Consider the following 23,280-nt stretch of genomic DNA (forward strand, 5'->3'; position numbering starts at 1 on the left):
CTCAAATGTATTTCAGTGATGTGGGACTTTCAATCTATACACACAGAGAGAGGAGACTTACTGAAGCAGATCCAATTTTAGAAATATGCGATTACAGCACAGATGTTATGAAATCTACTGCTGGAGACTGTTATCTAGGAGGGAGATCCTTTCTGGTCAGGAGTTGAAACTCCATATGCTGATCAAAACACTCTCCAACTGCCCCGCAGCCTCCCATTATCCCATTGCCATGTTTCTCAGCTTTGCACGCAGAATGTTTGTGCACTAAATGCTCTGTCCAGAAACAACAGCGTAGCTCTTCCTTGCCAAAAAGCCTCCTGACTCTGTCGATGAAAGTGAGCTTGTTTTTGGCAGGGCACAAGGCCTTGGCACCTCTTCAGGTAGGGGAGTAGAGGAGTTCTTTCAGGCTGCTGAGCAGAGAGGTGTGTGTGGGCGATACTGGCTTTGTCCTCTCCTCTCCCACACACTCACGTTTTGCCTCATGTGGGCTTCTATTAGCGCTGCAGGAGAAGTAGTATAGCCACTCAGCAACATACGTAGGTGAAATTTTTGTCAGATTTGAAGCATCGACCGAGGCATTGCTCAGGTAGTGTGTGTCTGAAGCTGCTATAAGGTAAATAAGTTCAATGCTGTGTGGGAAGAGCAAAGAATGGGCCGACTGATCTGACATCTTTGCTTTCAACTTCGCTCTTTTTTAGCATGTATCCAGCAGACACTGTGGTCAGCAAAGCACAAACCAGGTATGGTCTTTTCAAAGCTGTTTATTTACTAAATCATCACAACCTTTCATACTGTGCCAGTCTCCTCAACTCTCATTTTATGTTTCTTTTCCAAACACTCTTTGCACCAAATGAGTCGCCTGCAGTCAGGGCACTCTGCTATGACACGATCACAATTACGCTCTCTGCTATTGGTTGCCTGTAGTCATGGTGATCTAGGAATTTCTCTAGTTGCACTAGAGGAGGATAAGAGCTTGTAGGGTGAAAAAGCCTTGATGTAAAATGTATATTACAAGATGTCACCGATGTGCTCCAGAGCAGCCTCACACCAGTGCTGCCAGAGTGGGTCAATTTCCCACTGGGACCACATATGCCCCAAGATGGTACTATGGCACAAATGGTACTATAGGGCACATTAGACAGTTTACTGTCCACTGAATTTCATTTGTGTGGAGACACTGGTCTAAAGACTTGTTGCATTAACACTCCATTTAGGGATTCAGTATGTTAAATATGTAATTTTCAGCTAGAGCTTAGTAGATCTTCCATAAAGGATAGATTTTCACTGAGAAAAGGCCTTTGAAGACTAGTTACTCATTTTGAGAAAAGCACTTGTTTGCTTTATTGAGTTAGATGTGGAAGATTGCTACCACTCTTGTGCCTATCCATTAAATATGAAACCATTACCAGCAGCCAGTTAGCTTAGCTTAGCACAAAGGCTGGAAACAGGAGGAGCAGCTTTCCTGGCTCTATTTGACAGTAACAAAAATGCCTACAGGCACTGTAGCTCTAAAGCTTACAAATTATCCTCCCATGAAACCACAGCACATCGTTTGTACACTTTTGTACAAGAAATAAACAACATATAACTTTAATTAGTGAGCTTTAGATGTGCTGGTACATGTATTTTGTTACCTGTGGACAGAGCAAGTCTAGCTGCCTCCTCTTGTTTCCAGTCTTTGTGCTCAGCAAAGCTCACTGGCTGCTGGTGGTACCTTCATATTTACCAGGCAGGTGTAAATCTTCTCATCTAACTGTCTGCAAGAAAGCATATTTCTGAAAATATATAACTAAGGATAAGGACCCTGGCAGAGTCCTTTGCAACTGAGACAAAAATGTAAGATGAGATGGACATAATCACTGTTGTCATGCATCAAATAAATACAGACGTTTTCATCGCAGGAATGCAGCCTCCATCCAGTTTCCCACCATTCATTCATCATTTCTTTATTTCGATGACAGCCTGTATGTCTGCTGGGTTTACTGTAAATACTATGACTTGTGAGAGGATGAAATTCACTGCAGAGCATCTATGAATGAATTATTCACCCTTACAGTATCCCCACTGATCTGTTAAATAAGCTTATGTATATACAGAGTGGCAGGTGCTTGGCCTGGCTTGCAGTGAGGACCGTCTTGTTAGCGGTCACTTTCTTCTTCATTCCCAGGGTGACAGCACGAGACAGCGCCATGGTGACGGTTGCCGTGTCCCCGTGTCGCACCACCTCTTCATCAATCTGAAGAGCTTTACTTACAACAGCATCAGCGAGGATGCAGACGTCTTCTTCTTCCTGTACGACACTCGTGAGGGCAAACAGATCAGGTACACAGAGGAGTCTCAGTGCACACACAACAGCCCTGAATAATCCTACAGTGAAATATGCATGTGTGCAAGGGCAGAGAGATGCATGCTAACACACACACGCGCACACACAGACACACGTGGCTGCACACTATCTCTGTCCAACAGATTGACAGGGGCAAAATGTGGTCAACAGACACTCTGAAACTGTGAGCTGGCTCTCTTTGCAGTGAGAAGTTCATGGTGAAACTGAACAAAAATGGAGGACCAAAGAATCCAGAGAAGGTGGATCGTCTGTGTGCTCTCTTCACGGTAATCTATTTTCCCTTCGAGACATACAGTATAACCCTGATTCCAAAAAAAGCTGGTTTATGTAAAACATAAACAGAGCAGAATGCAATAATTTCCCTATCCTTTTTGAACACAGTACGAACACAATGTATTTAATGTGTGACCTCATCGGCTTCATTGATTCTTGTAAATATAAACTTCTGAATTTGATGCAGCAGTACGTTTCAAATAAGTTGGGACAGGAGCAGCTAAAGACTGGGAAAGATGTGGAATGCTCCAAAAACACCTGTTTGGATCATTCCACAGGTCAACAGGTTCATTAACAGGTGATAGTATCATGATTTGGTATGAAAGGGGCATCCTGGAAAGACTCAGTCGTTCACAAGTGAGGATGGAGAGAGGTTCGCCACTTTGTGAACACATGATTGTATAGATATGACGACATGGGCTCAGGAACACTTTATCGGTAAACACAGTTTGTGTGTAAATGATTGCATTCTGTTTCATACAGTGTTTGAACTGTTTTTGGAATTGGGCTTGTAAATATCTATTTTTATATGACCACATTTTTAATCAAAAAAAGTACTATTATTATTATTACTTCTAACATGTTTCATCCCATTTCTCTGTAGGACCTGAGCAGTAAAGACTTGAAGAGAGACCTGTACATTGTTGCACATGTCGTAAGAACTGGTAAATAATGTCCACCAGGCAAAAACATCATCTTCATGTTTAATGACAGAGATTTCTGATTTATCTGTGCTGCTTCCTAGCAGGTCATTCTCCTTTTTTTTTTGTGTCCAGGTCGTATGCTGCTAAATGACTCAAAGAAAGGCCCGCCTCATGTGCAGTACAGACGACCTTATGGCTGCGCTGTTCTGGCCATGAGTGATGTTTTCCACACCATCACAGACCTCAAAGAGGAGAAGGACTTTGTGCTCAAAGTTTATACGTGAGTCTGCGTGTTCTTCCTCCTCATCTTGATTATAAGTAGAGAAGCACAAAAAAGGCATTTTAAAGTGTGAATATCATCCTAAAAATGCTCTGTATACACTTGAGTTTTTCCGTACCAGTCAGTGTGATTGCTTGCTGGTTGCATGGCTTCTGTGCTTTTGGAAATAGAATTAAAGAATTTATGCAATGAAGCGGGAACGTGTGAATCTTCTGCAAATGTCTTGCATGACAACCTAGTGCTTCAGTGTTGATGCCTGGTGTGTTTTGACCAGAATGATAATGAAGTGTCCTCTGGAAAATCAATAGCTGCTCACCCCGGGCCTGAGATAGGGCACTTGGCGTGTTGTGAATCTGGCTGCTTCTGTTAGGCTTCGCCACAGAGAGCCACTCCTGTATGCCGGCCAACCCAGCGAAGGAGGGAGACACAGAGAAAGAGACGGGAAGAGACCCAGAGAAGATGACACTTAGATAATTGAGCAAAGCTAGAGGACAAAGAGAAATAACACCAAGCTCAGCATTTTCTCCTGTCAGTCAACAGCTCGAGTCTCCTCTGTCCTCCCCGGCGTCCGCTCCGGGTCAGAGGTCATTTATACACTTTGCCTTCCTGTTCTATGACATTTTTCTTGTTTAGTACTTTCAGGATAACCGTACAGCTTAGTGTGAAATAAAGATTTCTAAAATAGAAAGCTGTCGTTTTTATTGGATTTCTCTGCTGAGGCGAGGAGCTCTTCCCTTTAAAAAGCAAACAGTGATTCAGTGCTGAGCTGCCTCCAAACTGTCGGCTCCTATAACACTCCAGTCTGTGCATTTCCCCATGCCATCCCAGGGGCCTACGGGCCCACAGTAATGAAAAAGGCTGGTAGAGAGCTGGCTGTCAGGTTTGCTTAGTGAGCTGTGCATTTGGGCTAATGTGCTGCTTGATAGCACCTCCCCCTGCTGCTACCTTTTCTCCAGGAGGAAATCGTCTCAGGGACACATGCTGTTCATGTAGTCCCCATGCGCACAATCCTGATCCCTCCATCTGGACCCACTAATGGGTGCGTTGTTAACAGCCCTACCCAACTGTCTTTCTCTCCAGATGTAACAATGAGAACGAGTGGTACCAGATACATGAGAACATCATCCGCAAGTCCAACACCAAGTACTCAGCTCCCAGCACCAACTATGGTAAATATGTTGTCTCTGCAGATCTGCTGCTGATGATAAATGATTTTATCCAAAGCAAGTAGGGGTTCCGGGTCTCGTTCAAAGACAATTGAAAACAGGCCATGTGACATACGTTGGCTCAAGGGTTGGATATACAGTCATGACGTTTTGGACATACAGACAGTTTTGGTTGTGTTTTGCAGAGTTTTGATGGAGAACAATATGGAGATTAATGGCTTTTCATTTCCTCAAGGCCAATTTTCATTTAAAAATTTGATGGCAAAATGTCTCTCCAGACAAAGACAGGGTAATGGTGTCTATTGTTTTTATAAAGTAGCTCTGAAGAAAACTGCCCAGCAAGGTCTATTGATTATCCCGAGAAAGCAGGACATTGTTTCTGGAAAGACACGTTGCTATTGGCTCACACAGAAATCATCACAGAAAACCATTTGAGAAGCTGGAAACAGTAAATTCTTTTATTTTAGCTTCTGCACCTGCACTAAAAGCAAATTAGCATGTTTCCCAAAATATAGTCAAAGTATTCCTTTAATTCATTCAATGAGCCAAAAAACACACATTTCCATATTTTATCTATAGATGGGTTTAAAATTGAAGTTCAGGAAAGCACATAATACCCTCATATTTAAAAAAAAAAAAAAAAAAGATTCATTTGACTTCACATTACAGATGATTGTACTGTATATCGGCCAACTCTAACTGTCATTATGACCTGAGGGAGAAAACACATTATAAAGCAGGTCACTTTGTGTCTTTGGTATTTAACAGTCTTGCTGTGTGGAACTTTCAAAATGTCTTCACCGTAAGCGTGAACGCTCCTCCGTCACTATTACTCCTCTTTTTATGAGCATCCCACAGTTTGATATATGACTCTTGCCTCAGAAAAATCTGTCACTAGATTTGTGCAGTGCCCATATTTTTGCTTGCTTCTTTGCATAATTCCACAACACCGTTTCTCCTCCCTCCCTCTGTTCTCCCTGCTCTTATCTCTCCATCCACTCCTCTGTCTGTCTTCTCCTCCCCCACATTCTGACTAATGTCCTTTAAATACCCCTCTGTCCCTCCCTTCTCCCACCTCCTTTCTTCTTCGTCCCTTCGCTTTCTTTCCTTCGATTCCACATTTCCTCCCACAACCCCACACCTCCTCATTTGCCCTCTCTCCCCCATTTACACACACACACGTATATATACCCACCCCCACTCCTGCCCCCAGGCCTCATCATTTCCCTGCAGCTGCTGCGAGGTGAGCTGGAGCAGATCAGACGGGAGAACCAGGCTGTGTTCAACAGGGCCCTGGCACTCACGCGCAAACTGGGTTTCCCAGATGTCATCCTGCCAGGTAAGGGGGCAAATAGCAGTAGGCGGTAATGGGGACGGAGAGGTTCAGGGAGGAGGAAGAGACCAGAGGGCAGATGGTTAGAAGGAATGAAAAGAGGGGAAGGTCACAGATCAGGGTACAGAGGATGCAGGTGAAGGAGCAGAAGGATGAAGAGTGGGCTGTGGTGATGAGGAAATAGTCATTTACAAGTTGGTTTCACAGCACGAGATGTGTCTGTATTTTGCAGTGGTGGAAAGTAAGTACATTTGCTCAAATACTGTACTTGCAGTAAGTATAATTTACTTGAGTATATCTATTTGATACTACTTTTTCCTTATACTTAAAGCTATAAAGCTATATAAAGCCGTACTATATAAAATACAAACTATGTGCAATACTAGTGGCCTCATGTCACACTTCAGATGTCTATGAGTTGTTTAAGTTTCACCAAAGACTTCTGGAAGGGTTTCATTTAAACAACATAGTATATTTTAAAAACAGCAAAAATAAGACAAAAGTGACTCAAGTTTGTACAGCAGAATTTTTTTTTTGTTTCTTCTGTCCTACCTCAGTAATCATCTCATGACCCCTCTTTTTTTTTATATGTTTCTTGTGACCCTTTCAGGGGTCTCGACCCCTCAGTTGGGAGCACTAAACCACTTAACTTTATATAAAGTAGTTAAAACTAGACGCACATCGATTAGCTACAACATTAGACATTGATGCATCAGTATTAACAGTCTCATAATGTCAGAATAATGTAACAATCTCAGGGGACATTTGTAAGTACTTCTAGCTGATAGTACTTCTGTTAATTAAGATTTTGAATGCAGGCTTTTACTTCTAATGGAGTATTCTGAAGTTGTTGCATTGTTGCTTAAAGGATCTGAGCCCCTCTTCCACCACTGGTATCTTGGAGACTCTCAGTCCGTCTCTCCCTATTTGTGTGAGATCGACATTTAGGTCAGGTGCTTAGCAAATTATGAAGAGCAGAGGTCTTCAAAGAAAACTTAAACAGAGCGAGAGAAAGGGAGAGGTGTGTGTTTATTTCGGTATATTTCATCAGATAACACCGCTCTGCTTTGTGTCTACTGAGAATGTATGATCCTCTCCTCTCTTCTCCTCCTCTCTACCCCCTCCTCTCCTCTCCTCTCCTCTCCTCTCCTCTCCTCTTCCCTCCTCTCCTGCTCCTTTCCAGTTAGCCTGAAATACCTCCCAATATCAACCCTTGTGACTCATCCGTCCCCAAGGAAATGACTTGGATATAAATAACTATAATCTGATTTTATAAATAACTGCAATATCTTCCTCCACTGTTGCCACTGATATTTATTCCATTAAACACTGACCTCACAAAAAGGTGCTGAGGCAGTCATGAGCTACAGTGTATAACAACTCAGCGGGGTCACTTCTCATTGACAAGAACAATGACGTGTGGTGCACATCTTAGTCCGCACAGCTGCTTAATTTATGTTGACCGCTCGCAGTTCGTCTCTGGAGCAGAGGCTGACGTGTACATTGTAACTCATTAACATCGCCAAGGCAGGAGGCATGTTTGTTGTCATAGTCTGGGAATTTCTGAGACGTCTTTGTCCCGTTGTTGTGGGTAACACTGAACCTCAGGCTGGAGAGGCTGAGACAGTGCTGCAGGGCAATGATTGCGCTCATGGCGCTTAAAGGAGCGCTCCACTCATTTCACATCGCAGGGAACATAGAAAAATCAATGCAGCAGACCCAGAGATCCCCCTTCCTTGTCAAAACCTGGTGCCGACATTACCCATAATACAACACAACCGAAATCAGTTCAGTTGGAGATTTGGATGTGTTATACTAGTAGCTGCTAGTGTAGCCTAAAGCTGCTTGCTGCAAGCAGACAGGAGGCGTGGACTTCATTTCTACATACACTGAGAGCCAATTTGTCCCAGTGGCCACTTGCGGTATTGCAACAGAGAAATCAGCTGCAGCCCAAAAAGTATTTCCCCCATAAAACAGCATTAGAAAGGATTCTGTAAAACTGTCCACAGGACACCTCAAACTGCAAACAAGGTCAATCATTGCGCGACTGGGCGCCATCTCTGAGTCTGGTATCCAGGTCTTGTATTAAATCCATTCTCCACACCCCCACATTTTTTTATTTTCATGTTGTCCCCGAGTGGGTCACAAATGGCTTTCTTTATGCAAAGATTTGATACAGTAGTACAAAACCTGTAAGTGGACTTTGATATGCAAAATCAGTGGGTTTCCCCTTTACTTAAAGTTTCTCCTGTGTAATTATCCCAGGTGACACACGCAATGACCTGTATCTGACCCTGGAGCGTGGGGAGTTTGAAAGAGGAGGCAAGAGCGTCCAGAAGAACATCGAAGTCACGCTTTATGTACTCTACGCCGACGGGGACACACTCAAAGTATGACACATATGCACATGACTTATTATGCACCGTATCGTTAATACTTGACTCATGATGAGTGTAAGCTTCCTCCCATACATCCACACACTAATTTGATACGTCATTAACAACGTATGCCACTAAAAATAATCTTCCATGCTCTTTTTCTCCTCAGGATTGCATCAGTTTGGGCAGCGGGGAGCCCAACACCAGTGAATATCGCTCTTTTGTCCTGTATCACAACAACGGCCCTCGCTGGAGCGAGATGGTCAAGCTACCAATTCCCATAGATCGTTTCAGGGGGTCCCACCTACGCTTTGAGTTCAGACACTGCTCCAGTGAGTCAGTAATGCAGCCCAGTGGCAGTCGTCCCTCAGTACATAGATTTATTAGCACAGATTGGATCATGCGCTGAGTTATACAAGTATGTTTTGTGCTGTGTAGATGCTGCATGATATTATGATGTGCTTCCTTTTAGCTAAAGACAAAGGAGAGAAAAAACTGTTCGGATTTGCTTTCACTCCTCTGATGAGAGAAGATGGGACCACACTGTCTGATGAAAGCCATGAGCTGTATGTGTACAAGGTACGTGCAGGTTTAACACACACGTTTTAGATGTATGGCGCTGTGTCAACAGGGAAAAAACAACAAACAATGTGATAGTGATTGTTATAGTAAAACAAAGGTGAAGTGAAAGACACACTTTGGTTTAATTTTAGCTTTAGCTTTCAAATTAAAGCGTGCACTGCTGCAGCTCCCTGTGTGCTTTAATGTAGTTTCTCAGCAGTCGACCCTGGGTTATATTGTCTGCCCTGACAGCATGTAATGAAATGCACCACCCAGTTTGTCTGTTCGCCTTCACCCAAACATGTACAGTGGCTACTCTGTGAGAATGGAGCAGCCTTGAATGACTGATCCAACAGGACCGTGAAAAACATTTGGCCCATAAGCAGACTTTTCTGGCTTGTGGCAACCATTTTTAGGCCCTAAAATTCAAGAATGACCACAGCAATTACAGAGTTGCCTCAGAATAATTTGCAGCATAACAAAGTTTGCCTTTGACTTAGCACTTATAGATGTAATGGAAGTTCTAATGTACTGTATTTCACACATGAATATTTAACTAGCATCAATATATCAATATTTGAAACCTCCTCTGACCCTATATACAGTAGTATATCCCTATCAGACAAACCTAACCCTAGCAAGAAAATTAGTATGCTATGAAACCAGAAAGCTATATCCCAGTCAGCTGTGCTAACATTGTTAGCATGCTAGCATTATATATTTTGATCAATGTAATTTGCTGTTAGTATTCTAAAGTTCCACTCTTTTTGCATGGCAGCACAAATAATGTGGCACTTGCATGCAACATTAGTATAGTATGAAGCCAGAGAGCTACTCAAAGTAATATACGTATTATGGTAATACTCTGAAGAGGTATGTCAACTTCTTTCATTGGGCAGTGATGGAAGAGCAACTCAATGTCCCCTGAACTTAATGAATCTTCTCTTTCCCTCCGGTATCCACCCTGTAGTGTGATGAAAATGCCACCTTCAGTAACCAGGGCCTGTACCTGAGCCTGCCCTGCTGTAAAGAGGACTTCAACAGCTGCCCCAACCTGCCGGCCAACCTGCCCTTCCAGAGAAGCCCCAAAGAAACCTTCTGGGTCTCCACAATACTCTGCTCCACCAAGCTCACACAAAATGGTAATCTAACACCTGACGTGCTCCTCTTTATGTACGGTGTTTTCACTCGCTGTTCAGTTCAACTCAGTTTCTTCTGTTTTCAGTGGACCTTCTGGCCCTTCTGAACTGGAAGGCCCATCCAGACAGGGTGTTGGACATCCTCGGTCGATTACGTCAGATAAGCGGAGAGGAAATTGTCAAGGTCACTGCCTTCACATTATTTATCTATCTTTTTAAGTAAAACATCTGTTATTGTATTAAACCATATTTAATACTGTTTAGAAGTCACATTATCATTGAAGAATTTAAAAATGGTTTTATTGCGGTGTGTTTGGGTGACGGGGCTACCCTTTGTTTCTATTTTAATCACCATCAAGGCGTGTAATGTGATGGTTGTGCTGTTCCCTTTTCTCCTCACAGTTCTTGCGAGATGTCCTGGATACGCTCTTCTGTCTTTTAGATGACAACACCGATAAATATGGACCACTGGTTTTCCAGTCACTGGTAGGAAAATTAAACCATACTCTACTATTAGATTTATTTTGTCTGCGAGGACAGGCGTAATATCTATGTGTTGTATGTGTTTAGGTGTTCATCATTAACCTGCTCAGGGACAGCCGTTTCTACCACTTCAGACCCGTCATGGACTCTTACATCCAAAACCACTTTGCTGGGGCTTTGGCATACAAGTACAACAACATTTACTCTTATCACTGTGCATATTCAAAGCAAATGTAATAATTTAATATTGACTAATATTGACTCTTGTCATTTCAAACCTGCAGAGAGCTGATTAGATGTCTGAAGTGGTACATGGACCGCTCGGCCGAGGTCGTCCGACAGGACCACATCCAGGAAGCCATGAGGGTAAAATATCACCCAGCTTCCTCTCTGGTCTGTCCTGGCTCATTCCACTGGGATTAATTAATAACACATGGAGAAATGGTCAAACAGAAGGTCAGATAAGGAGTGGCGCCATGTAAGTCCTCTGGAAGTGGAGACAGGAAATTATCAAGAAATCTCTGCAGATACAGACGAGTGCCGAGTGAAACGCTTCCACATTTCCTTTTTCCAATGAGATCTTGTGAAGAGATATTCTGTTAAGAGACCTGAAAATTGGAAACATTTCTTTTGTGTTGATTTTCTCTGGATTATCAGCCACAAAACCCAGTCAGTGCTCAGTGGTTATTCACTGTTAGGGAAAAGTTATCTGACTGTTTGTCTCCATCTGCATCTTGCTAACCTCCCCTCAGGCTCTAGAGTACCTGTTCAAGTTCATCGTCCAGTCTCGTATCCTGTACTCGAGAGCCACCTGTGGGATGGAGGAGGAGCAGTTCAGAGCGAGCATCCAAGAGCTCTTCCAGTCGATCCGCTTTGTTCTGAGTCTGGACAGCCGCAGCTCAGAGAACCTGGTGTTCACGCAGGTCAGATAGTTCACACCTCGAACATTTTCGTCTGCCACACACAGTGTTTTATTTTGCCTTTGTTTTGTAAACATTCATATTTTCCTTTCTCTTCATCCTCTCAGTTTGGATTCATAATTCACTGATTCACTTTTGTTTGTTCACTTGTTTTTATCGTTTCACGCTCTTTACTTTTTCGCTTTTTTATTCTGTGCGTTCTGTTGACTGATGCTTCAATCCTTCGCCCCCACTGTTGCCCCATCCTTGGCTTGCTCTTGGACAGTTTAGAGGTGTGATCAGCTGCATGCCTTTCTGTGGTCATGCTCTGGGGCTGTCGTCCATCTCAGTAAGTCACAGCGCCCCCCTGTGTCGACTCCACAGTGCAACAGAGGCTGCATGTCCACCAGCCTGCACAAACAGGATGATGCATTCTTAGATATCTGATGTACAGTGTTTACATTTGACAATTGTACAGATTATTTGAGACTGACTAGAGAGAAATTGATAATAAGGCTGTGGAAAGGAGCTCCTTTTGTAAGATAAATAGCAGGCTTAATTCTGGGCTATTTCATGTCAGTCTCACTCAGAAAACAAATATATTTGTTTAGTGATGTTTTTATACGTGTAAGTGTAGCTTCTCTGGAACGTATTATTCCATCTGTGCACTACAAATTCCTTCTCGCCGTCCTTTGTTTCTCCCCCCAGGCAGCTCTGTTGAACAGTTTCCCTGATATCTTTGATGAGCTGCTGCAGATGTTCACTGTTCAGGAGGTAGCCGAGTATGTCAGGGGCACCCTGGGGAGCATGCCCAGCACAGTGGACATCGGCCAGTCTATGGATGTAGTCAAACTGCAGTCCATTGCTCGTACAGTAGAGAGCCGCCTCTTCTTCTTCCCCGGTGAGACATATGTGAAGGTTTATGCAAAGTTTATGCAAAACAACCATGTGTGTTACCCTAAAGTGCATACCGTGCTTTTCAGTTTCATCCTCACTCCTTTCTTCTTCTTCTGTCTCTCCTCCCTCAGAGTCTCGCAGTATTCTGCTGCCGGTGGTTCTGCACCACATCCACCTGCATCTGCGCCAGCAGAGGGAGCTGCTCATCTGTTCTGGGATCCTCAGCAGCATCTTTTCCATAATTAAGACCAGCTCCATGGTACAGTACATTGCATCATATGCATGCAAGACATATATGACTGAAAATCTCATCTGATTACAAAAAAGTATACATTTTATATTTGATCATGCAATTTCAGCTGTAGCTTGTTAGCACAAACAGACATTCACATTAAGAGGCATGTTTGCATCTCTGTTGTCGACTCAACATCTCTCTGCTTCCTTCTACTGGCTCTCCATGTCTCAGGAGTCTTCTGTTCAGGAGGAAGTGGAGATGATGGTGGAGAGTCTTCTGGATGTGCTGCTGCAGACTCTGCTGTCCATCATGAGCAAGTCCCACTCTGTGGAGACGTCCAGAGGACAACGCTGTCCCCAGTGCACTGCAGAGATAACGGTAAGCTTCCACTCAAAGCGCCTCTGTGACGTGCATCAAAAACAGGTGGAATTAGGTGAATACTTTGAATTGATTAATCTTTTTTAAATATGTGTGCTCATATCTGTCGTTTTCCTTCGCGCAGGGGGAGTATGTTTCCTGCCTTCTCTCTCTACTCCAACAGATGACTGAGATCCACTTTCACCATCTACTCAACAACTTCCATAGCAAGGAGGAGCTGAAGGTGAGGGGCGCTCTGAGTCATAGAGCTGAGCATGATTACAGCATTTTGCTGCAGCCTGCTTACTACATAACTTGACTGCATGCACTTTCTTAATATATTCCTTGGCAGGAGTTCCTGTTGAAGATCTTCTGCGTGTTCCGCAATCTGATGAAACTGACTATCTTCCCCCGAGACTGGAGTGTCATGAGGCTTCTAACTAGTCAGTGAGTCTGCTTTTCCATTTTTGTCATGCAGTCTTTGTCCCAGAGATGGTAAGGGAATACAGCCAACCAATAGATCAGACTCGCTTCAGACAATCCTGCTCTGAAGGTGACGCTTGTGTTGCAAATTTCTTCATCTATTTTTGGCAGCTACCTGGCTTTGTAAGATGACAATGTAATGTTTGCTTTCTGCAGTATCATCGTAGTGACAACACAGTTCCTGTCTCCGGCGCTGCACAAGAACTTCTCAGAGGCAGATTTTGATTTCAAGGTGTGTGTCGGAACAGCGGGGGTGGGCATTCCGGAAACCCGCCACACCACAAAGCCGCAAAATGTCTGATGCTTTTCCATAATTCAGTTTCTGAAACGCTATGATTCAAAGTGGCATTTATTCACTTTTGTTTTTGTCTGTGGTGCATGTTAGGTGTGGAACTCCTTCTTCAGCCTCACTGTGCTGTACATCAACCAGCCCAGTCTGCAGATGGAGGCGCTCGGCCCGGCTAAGAGAAAGAAAGTCCTTGACAAGTAAAAAAAGAAAAAAAACAGCATATTTTCAATGTTTGCATCCTTTCCAACACAGATTATTTATTTATGTAACCTTCTCTTCTTCACCTTCCACTCTTTTCTGTGTAGGTATGGAGATATGAGAGTGATGATGGCTTATGAGCTCTTCAGCATGTGGCAAAAATTAGGTGCGTCAGACAACCTGACTCCACAGCATCCTCCCCTCATACACACACACACACACACACACACACGCCGTGCTCCAATCTATATGAATCTCTTTAATCCAGGTGACAACAAGCCCCACTTCATCCCAGGAATGATGGGTCCCTTCCTTGGCGTCACCCTGGTGCCTCAGACTGAGGTCCGAAATATCATGATCCCAATTTTCCATGACATGATGGATTGGGAGCAGAGGAAAAACGGCAACTTCAAACAGGTCATTATAACATTATTATGTTACGAACATCAGACTGAGTGCTGCAGCAGGTAAAAATGGAAGGTTTTTTGCCACATAACATGCCCACCTCTTTTGTCTGAATGTGTGTGCATGTGTAGGTGGAAGCAGAGCTGATGGATAAGCTGGACAGCATGGTGTCGGACGGGAAAGGCGATGATAATCACAGAGAGCTCTTCAGCCTCTTGTAAGCATCAAACCTGTGTTTAGTGAGCCTGTGAAGTGATACTCAGAGTGACGCTGCTCTCGTTTTATTTCCTTCTAACGTGCTTGTCTGTGTTGTTTGGCTGTCACACCACAGGACCCAGCTATTCGGTCCTTATCCAAGGTGAGGAGAAATGCCGTCACAGCGAAGGCTAAGACGCATTTTGATTGGTATCTCTTTACTTCCTGTGCTCATCACCTTTAATAAGAACATCTAACTGTATTTTCTGCACAGCCTGCTGGAGAAGATTGAGCAGGAGACCTGGAGAGAGACGGGGATCTCATTCGTCACATCAGTCACAAGACTTGTTGAGCGATTGCTGGATTACAGGTATGGTGAGATTAAGATGCTCATACGAACGCCAATGGTTTATGTCATGAAATTGCAGAGCAGTGAGAAAAATAAACCTTTTTTTTATGTACAGGGACTGCATGAAAGGAGATGAGATGGAGAACAAGAAAATTGGTGGTTCTGTCAACCTTATGGTGAGACATTCATAACATTTTAGTCTGGATTTTAGAAACACATTTAGGAATGTTTCCACACGTGGATTAACCATTTCTTTTCTTATTAATGCACCAGCAGAACTTCTACAAATCAGAGGTCAACAAGGAGGACATGTACATCCGTTACATCCACAAGCTGTGTGACCTACATCTCCAAGCAGAGGACTTCACAGGTAATAGAGATAATCCTATGAGAGGCAGCGGATTTTTGTCTCACCTTTGCCCTGCTGCCCTGCGTGCATCTCTTTCCTTTCATTCGATTTTACCAATAGAGGCACCTGGAGAAGAAGCAGAATAAATGCAGTACAGGCTTGAAGCTGCAGGAAAAAAATCACGATATTTTCAGCGGAAACATGACTGTATTTCTTTTGGTTAAGCGCCCTGCATACTGATGGCCTGAATTAACTTTGACATGGAAAATCACAAGGCTGCCAGGGGTGGGACTGACTTCTCATTCAGGAAATATCGATCTTTTATATCCTTGTTTTATAACTGCGTTGCAAAATAATCCAAACAGCAGAGAATGCTGCTTGCAGGTAAATTTGGCCTGATGAAATCTGGTTTCACTGCACCTTCAAGTTTGTGTGGGAGTATACAGACTGATCCTTGCTCTCCGGTAAGGGTGGCAGAAATGTTTTGCATTAATTTTTTTGATTCTTATCAGCACATGGAGCCCAGAGTAGAGGGCTAATCAGCAAGAGTAACGTTTAAAGTCATTTAACGTTAGGACAGTTAGGATATTCAGATAGTTTCAGGCTTGGATACATCTTTTTTTCCAGCAAATAATTCTGTTGATAATCAGAATAAGTTTAAGTTGGTCTGCCCTCAGCAATCAAAAAGAGAGTCATCTTATGAAAACTGGTGAAACTCCACCACAGCTGTCTGTATTCCCCATTCAGCCATAGATAAGGAAGATAATAGATGAGAAAGTATGATGAAAACAGAGACTTACAAAGTAAATACCCTTGACAGGTTAAAGAGACAGACTAAATGCCTGGAGATAGGTTGAGATAAATGTGAATACTAATAATAAAATTATTGCTCAACGGTCTCCGCTTTGAACATCAGCCCTTTTCATGTTTTCTGATTCGGGGATTTTTAAAACGTTTGTGCATTATGCATGAGACAGCGGCTAAATTAGTAATATGGGGGGTAAATTTTAATCACGTCTGGTAATGCCACTCTCAATCATGTAAACAGGAAATTTGGGGAAGTTGTTGGTTTATGTAATCGTGTAAATGGTTTAAGTGTTCTTGCTTTACTCGCATTACTGGCAGCGGAGGCTTTATTATGTGCATGTAAATGTAGCCAAATATGACTAATTAAAAGCAACCTTATTCATCACTTACGTAAAACAAACAACAGGCAGCTGGCAAGATAATTGAAACACATATTAGTGTTCTGCAGAGTTGGCTGTGATTGCACGTTTCTATAGTGTGAATCATTGTCTGCCTAAAAAGAGCTTTCCTATCTTCAAAGACAGGGATTCAGCTTGGAAAGGGGTGTCATTTGTCTGGTTTTATACTGTGGATGCACTGGATTCGTGTTGTTGGGCTGTTTATTTTAGGGTTGCACATAATGATCGTATCCATTATTGATGAATCTGCTGATTTTCTTGGTGAGTTTATAAAATGTGAAAACAGTGAAAAATCACAGTTTCATCAAATTACTGCGACACTCAAAAGCCTAAAGACACTTAAGTTATTATCTCACAAGACCGACAAAGGAAGCAAATCCTCACAATCGACTAAATGATCATTAGTTTCAGCTCGAGTTTATTCACTCCATGTGACAACGAACCTCAACAAAACCACTTTTTCCTTCATTATAGTCAATTCTCAGTGTTACATACTGCTTTACTGTTATTTCACAGTCAAGACAGCCAAATGTCAAAGTATTTCAATATGAGAGGAGTCACCAAAATTTCTCATTGAGACTTATTTAGTCACCCAACAGTAAAGTCAGATATCCTTTACTGGTGACTGAATAAACGCATATTGTACAAATACCAGTTTCCACTGTCTGTTTAGTTATTTATTGTCACCTCTCATGTATGGCCCATATTCACTGTAAGTAACTTAAATGTAACAGTACTGTTACAGTACAAATCTCACAGTACAAATGCACATTATAAAGTATTTAGAGATGTAAAATAATAAACTGTCTTCCTCCAGCCCCTTATTGTCCCACTGTGGGTTGAGGATGAAACTGTGAAAAGCTGCAGTAGTGACAGACAGCAGCTGATATGATTTCAACTGTGCAGGTGCACTTTGAACCTCTGGCAACCAATATACCGAAACATCCTCGCCATCCTCTGGGCAGCTTGAGCTCCGTGCCGCCGACTGCGCTTCCTGTCATACGCCATCTGTTCACAAAGACCAGACCCAAACCGTCTGGTTCAGCTCATCACTGTCGCCAGACATCAACATCTGTAGCTGTACTAGACAGCAGATCATCGTGATGATACACTTTTATTCTGATGACCTTTGACCTGTGCCCCCCTCAACAACAGAGGCAGCGTTCACTCTGCTGCTGTACTGGGAGCTGCTGCAGTGGGAGGATCGGCCCCTGAGGGACTTCCTCCACTACCCCTGTCAGAGCGAGTGGCAGCGCAAGGAGAACCTGAGTCGTAAAATCCTCCACTACTTCAACAAGGGCAAGGCGAGTGAATTTTTTATAGCTTGATCTCTTCTTCCCGTGTTGACTGACTTCAGGCCAGTTAAAGCACATCATTTGTGACCCACAGCTGCAGCTCACACAGTAAAACGTGAAAACGGAGGCTAACTTAACTTTATAGTGATGCGATAATATTAGTGGCTTTGTGCTGGACAAAGTCGCATCAGAGTCTAAATCAGCTTCGGTAAATGAAAGTCACATTAAGTTTTATAGCTTTTAAAAATGCTTCTTCTTTACACGATGTTCAGATGGCTGTTTGTTCTCATCTGCAGCGCAGCTGTTCCCAAACATCATTACAGTTTGCCCTCATTAACCCTCATTACAATCTTGTAGTCTTTCTTATAATTCTTCTCAAAGTTTTTACCCTGATTTACATCTTCTGCCTTTCCCCCTGTGGTTTTCATGGCTCTATTATGATGTATCCTCCTTCATTCTACAGACAAATATATTCTTCAAAATACTTACATCTATTGAACTGGATACATACAGTGCTGAGATCCTTTACTTAAGTAAACGCTGTAGTACCACAGTGTAAAAATACTCCAGTATGAACATTAAAAAAATTGTATATATTAAGTATGCAAGAACTGCCAGGAGTGTCATATTTGATTATTATCACTGCTATATATTTACCTGTAAGCTGCACTGTAATGTTGCAGCCTGTGGACGTGGAGCTAATTTGAACTACTTTATATACTGTTGGGTAATTAAATATTTAACAGCATTTTAAATATTTTACAAGCTGATCAGGTTTTATATGTAAAATCATGCCAACTAGAGCCAGATAAATGTAGAAGCACAAAAGTAGTGCAAAATGGAATGACTACTGAGTACTGTAAGTACCTCAGTATTCACTTAAGTTTTATCACTTGGGTAAATATACTTTCCACTGCAGGTTTTATAGCTGAAGCTAAATCCTCTCTGCACTGTTGAGAACCAGAACTGTGGATTATCAGAACAAAAGCATCCAGTTGTTATTGCTCTGGCGCACATCCTGTGTCTCTGTACTAAAGCTAACACTGAATATCATATAATATAAACACAAACATGTAGCCTTTGCCCACATCACAATACTACTCAGCGAGGGTCAGATGTCTGCCCAAATGTGATTTGCTTCCCTGAATCACTCGTCTCTGGCTGGTATTCATCCACAAAATTAAATTAGTTGACTGGTGTCTGTGTTTTGGAGAGGACAATGCCCTCTGGACTCTGGAAGCAGCTGAGAAGGAAACAAAAGTGACCTTCTTCATTAACTCTGTGTCATCTCTGGTTTTTATGGCTGCTCTTGAAAAAAGAAAAAAAAAAAAAAAAGTAGCTGCTCTGAGCTGTGGAGTCACCTGCTGTTCCAAAATAAACTCAGCCAGGACAAGTGGAAAATTAGATGTGCTTTAAAGAGCAGCTGCTGGCAGCCGTAGTGGATTTATTGAAAAGTATGTAGAAGCTGGACTTTGAAACAAATATATCCTTTAATATATGTACACTACACATGGTATCATTTTTTTTTTACTGCACACGAAATACTCCACCTTGTGCCTTGCAATTGAATGAAAAGTGCTAAACTGTAAGGTGTTATTTTGAAAATCCACTTAAGGATATTGAACATGTGGTCATTTTTCAAAAACCTTTCGAATACATTTTTGAACAATTTGGGATTTTTTTCCTCAATTTTTTCCTTATTAGTATCACATGTGCAATTCCTTCACATATCAGCTCCTGTTCCTCTTCTTCTTCTTCTTCTTCTTCTTCTTCTTCTTCTTCTTCTTCTTCTTCTTCTTCTCTGTATTTTTAACTTGTGTTATTAAAAGTTGCCTTAAATACATCCGACAGTATGTGACACTTCATGTCAACACCTTGCGGTTGTTGTTTGTTAATGTGTTAACTTTGATAAAGTTTTGGGGAAAAAGTAGGTCAAGTTAACAATAATAAATATGGATCCCAGTAGCAGTTTTATTAATCATACTTTGTAAACTTACTTTGCACAGGAAAAACTAAATGAAAATAAATCAGCACCACAACTGAATAAAATAAACCCCTTTCTGCTGATATGTTAAAATCATACATGAACTCTTCAAATAATCGTCTTCATGGAATATATGGTTTGACTGGTCTTTATGATAAACAGTAAACAGGTATACATGTTGATGTACATCCAACTTCCTGCAGAGAAAAAAAGAGAAGAGAACAAAGACAGCCTGACATCAGACTGTCCTCTTTGCTGCGATCACGCACATATTGAAGCTATATTGGATTCACAATATTTATTATTATATTTTTATCTGACCTTTGAAATATAAATATAGCACAGTAGACAAACAAGCCTCATATAGGCTCTTATGAAGTTGTTTTCCTACTTTCAGATGATGATGCCTCCGTTGGCTCAGATTTATTCTTCTCATGTTTAGGAGGCTCCTGTATGAATCTGTCTCTTCCTGTAGTGCATTTGTTTACATCTGACCATGTAATGACCATGTAGTACTAATCAAATACTGTCCAAGTCTAAGAATCTCACGTAGCCATTTTATTGATGATTTCTCTTTATTAGAAAGGATGAATTAAGCTTTAATGATTTCGTCCATTCACTCTGTATCTGTATCTGTAATATGACTTTGCAGTGCTGGGAATATGGGATCTCTCTCTGCCGCGAGCTGGCTTTCCAGTACGAGACTTTATATGATTATCAGAGCCTCAGCTGGATACGGGTGAGTACAGCCTTGCATACTTCCTGTTTCTATTGTTATTATCCAACAATCATTCCTCTGTGTTGCTGCAAGGTGGGATTTTCAGCTCCCTCTGCCATTATCGTCCTCTGATAGGGTGCGAAGTGTGTATGGCGTCAAACACAATGTGCTAATTACCTGCGCACACCCACTCTCATCAGGAGATGCAGAGGATTCAGCAATGTGTGTGATTAAATCATTATTCATCATGACTGTTTTGCATGTTTATCATTCTGTGACAGAAAATGGAGGCAGCGTACTATGACAACATCATTGAGCAGCAGAGGATTGAACCAGAGTTCTTCCGAATGGGCTTCTATGGCAGGAAATTTCCTTTCTTCCTCAGGGTAAGACGAAGTCTCATCGTGTCCGTCCTCCTGACACAGTTATGATTCTGCCGATGTGCACAGCTACACTCCTTCTCCTTCATGCTTCAGCAGGAGACAGTCAGCTACAGTAAAAACAGAAAGCTTTTGTTGAAAATAAGACTAAATAAGTGAATCTGGCCATGATGCTGCATCCATTCCTCGCAGAAGTTGTTCATTTGAACCAGGTAGAGAGATCAGCAGCGGGATGTGTAGTAGTAACACAACTAAAAATGGTGGGGGCTAATTAAGAATTAGGAGCTGCGTGGGTTTCCCCTCCACCAGCCATCTTGGCAATTGATCTCATGAATCTCATCAGAGTCTCAATCTCATTTCATTTAGAGGCTTATTTAACCAATTCCAGTTTTTGTGTGCAGGAAAATAACAAGCCTAAATGCTGAACTACGCCTAAAATACGTCATTAAAGCAGCTGTAATGCCATAGGCCTAGATCTTTTCATAATAACAGGCACTCACAGGAGAGGTTTTAGTGACTCACATTGGGCTTTGCCCAAGGCAAAGCCCAATGTGAGGCCCTTCTCCATTTAGCTAAATGCAATTGTAGCCAGTGAATAAAAACTCTTTTCAGTTAACAAAGACACCAAACTAAACAACAGACCCAAATGAGGATTCTGTCAGACGTTGCCCGTTGTACCTGACTGTCTGTGTGTGCAGTGGTGCAGTCTAGTTTCAACCCGCCTCACACACACCCGTCCCTGATCGACACCCAATAAGCTCCAACACATGCAGTACATGCATTCACACATAATTGAGGGCACTCCAAAAGACTGGATGAAACAATTTATTAAAAGCAACAGAAGATTTTCACAGCCAAGCACATTTACAGCCGGAGACATCGAAACGCTTTGAACTCTGAGCTGATTTTCTACCGTTTCCGCAGTTTTTAACAGTTCATGCTGTTATTTTATGCTCACATTGGTGTGTGTCAGGACATATTGCATATTTTTATTGTTTTCAGGGGAATCTGCTCCATAATATTATGAGTTGATATTGCATTGAGTTATGATTGAATTATTTCCAAAATAATTCTAAACATTACGATCATGTGTTTGTAGGTTCAGATAGATGAAAGTCTTATCAGCTGCGCCTTAAGACTGAGATATCTTATATAGCTTATGAGGGTATACGGAGAGGGAAAGAGTACTAGAATATTATATTAAAGTAACAGTACCATTACTTTAATGAAATTTTAGTCGAGTAAAAGTACTTGTGTTAAATGTAAGTCAGTTAAAATGTAACGTTGGATTTCTTAAAGGATTCTTTGGGGTTTGTCTGGTGTTGTATGATGCTGCTGTTAAATTAAAGAAGACCTTTAGGCTTCAATAACATTAAATGTTAATCCAACAACAGTAGCAACAAAGCAACTTCACACCAAAGAGGCCTGATGTCCAAAAACAAAACAATAAATTCCTGATTATCAATTATGAGCATGCCATGGCTTTTCTCTGTATATCCTCACTAGAAAGAACCGAAAGAGAGGACAAACACAAATGACAACAATAAATTAAAGAGGGCGCTGCTGTAGAGCACTAGTTCACTTTTTAGTGTCTAGTTCATATGAGGTCTGAGCGTCATGTGCATCAGTTTCTCATCAGCATACCTCTGTCAGTCTTGAGTAAATCAAACTGTTGTCATCCCCTTTCTGCAGAACAAAGAGTTTGTCTGTCGTGGTTATGACTACGAACGGCTCGAGGACTTCCAGCAAAGGATGCTGGGGGAATTTCCACAAGCCATCGCCATGCAGCATCCCAACCAACCAGACGACACCATCCTGCAGAGTGACGCTCAGTGTATCCTGCTCAGTTTATAGGGCTAAAACTAAGAATGACTTTCAATATTAAGTTTTTTTGTATAAGAGCGTGACGGTTTACAGCGGGTGTTGTGTATGTGTTATGAGGTTGTGACAGATCAAATAGAAACATTGTTGAGGTTGATTTCCAGACAGTAGGAGCAAACGCTCCCCGTAAGCATTTCTTTTCAATATCCCTCCTCCTCTTCCTCCTCTGTGAATATGCGTGTCTGCCTGTCACTTCCTTGACACTTGGCTTCTAGACTTGCAGATCTATGCGGTGACTCCAGTGTCAGACATCTCTGATGTGCCTCAGCTGGAGCGTGTGCCTGAGAGGATCAAGAGCTTCTACCGCATAAACAATGTCAGCCGCTTCCACTATGACAGGCCTTTCCACAAAGGGCCCAAGGACCGCGAGAACGAGTTCAGGGTACGGTGGGCCAGCAGTGCCTCTCTCAGTCCATTTGTGCCTCACAGTTTAGTGTTTTTACACAAAAGAAACACTGAATTCGACTGTAACACTAGTTAAAAACATGACATGGATCAAACTGCAGTTAGATTCATCCAGTGATTTTTTTTCTTGAGACAACAGATCACAAATTTGC

The 23,280-nt window shown here is 42.1% G+C and overlaps 1 protein-coding gene across 6 annotated transcripts in view; it reads left to right on the top strand.

The window, feature by feature from the left end:
* The window catches only part of LOC143326562 (dedicator of cytokinesis protein 3-like), a 51,271-nt gene that overhangs the window by 19,094 nt on the left and 8,897 nt on the right, over positions 1-23,280 (top strand). For 3 of the 6 annotated variants that reach the window (XM_076740186.1, XM_076740188.1, XM_076740190.1), the window contains exons 8-42: positions 699-740; positions 2,168-2,322; positions 2,532-2,613; positions 3,225-3,285; positions 3,397-3,544; positions 4,625-4,713; positions 5,924-6,049; positions 8,309-8,433; positions 8,591-8,753; positions 8,894-9,000; positions 9,953-10,124; positions 10,208-10,305; positions 10,524-10,607; positions 10,692-10,792; positions 10,889-10,970; positions 11,357-11,527; positions 12,212-12,404; positions 12,532-12,659; positions 12,867-13,013; positions 13,138-13,236; positions 13,345-13,439; positions 13,632-13,707; positions 13,861-13,961; positions 14,070-14,128; positions 14,231-14,379; positions 14,499-14,584; positions 14,699-14,725; positions 14,837-14,932; positions 15,027-15,087; positions 15,185-15,281; positions 17,621-17,769; positions 20,397-20,483; positions 20,744-20,848; positions 22,535-22,676; positions 22,939-23,105. In XM_076740186.1, the coding sequence (XP_076596301.1) occupies positions 699-740; positions 2,168-2,322; positions 2,532-2,613; positions 3,225-3,285; positions 3,397-3,544; positions 4,625-4,713; positions 5,924-6,049; positions 8,309-8,433; positions 8,591-8,753; positions 8,894-9,000; positions 9,953-10,124; positions 10,208-10,305; positions 10,524-10,607; positions 10,692-10,792; positions 10,889-10,970; positions 11,357-11,527; positions 12,212-12,404; positions 12,532-12,659; positions 12,867-13,013; positions 13,138-13,236; positions 13,345-13,439; positions 13,632-13,707; positions 13,861-13,961; positions 14,070-14,128; positions 14,231-14,379; positions 14,499-14,584; positions 14,699-14,725; positions 14,837-14,932; positions 15,027-15,087; positions 15,185-15,281; positions 17,621-17,769; positions 20,397-20,483; positions 20,744-20,848; positions 22,535-22,676; positions 22,939-23,105 (3,870 nt within the window). The remainder of the gene's footprint in view (positions 1-698; positions 741-2,167; positions 2,323-2,531; positions 2,614-3,224; positions 3,286-3,396; positions 3,545-4,624; positions 4,714-5,923; positions 6,050-8,308; positions 8,434-8,590; positions 8,754-8,893; positions 9,001-9,952; positions 10,125-10,207; positions 10,306-10,523; positions 10,608-10,691; positions 10,793-10,888; positions 10,971-11,356; positions 11,528-12,211; positions 12,405-12,531; positions 12,660-12,866; positions 13,014-13,137; positions 13,237-13,344; positions 13,440-13,631; positions 13,708-13,860; positions 13,962-14,069; positions 14,129-14,230; positions 14,380-14,498; positions 14,585-14,698; positions 14,726-14,836; positions 14,933-15,026; positions 15,088-15,184; positions 15,282-17,620; positions 17,770-20,396; positions 20,484-20,743; positions 20,849-22,534; positions 22,677-22,938; positions 23,106-23,280) is intronic. The other 3 variants (XM_076740187.1, XM_076740189.1, XM_076740191.1) reach the window with 1 other exon arrangement.

This window comes from Chaetodon auriga, chromosome 10 (genome assembly GCF_051107435.1).
Source record: "Chaetodon auriga isolate fChaAug3 chromosome 10, fChaAug3.hap1, whole genome shotgun sequence".
Classification (NCBI taxonomy): Eukaryota; Metazoa; Chordata; class Actinopteri; order Chaetodontiformes; family Chaetodontidae; genus Chaetodon; species Chaetodon auriga.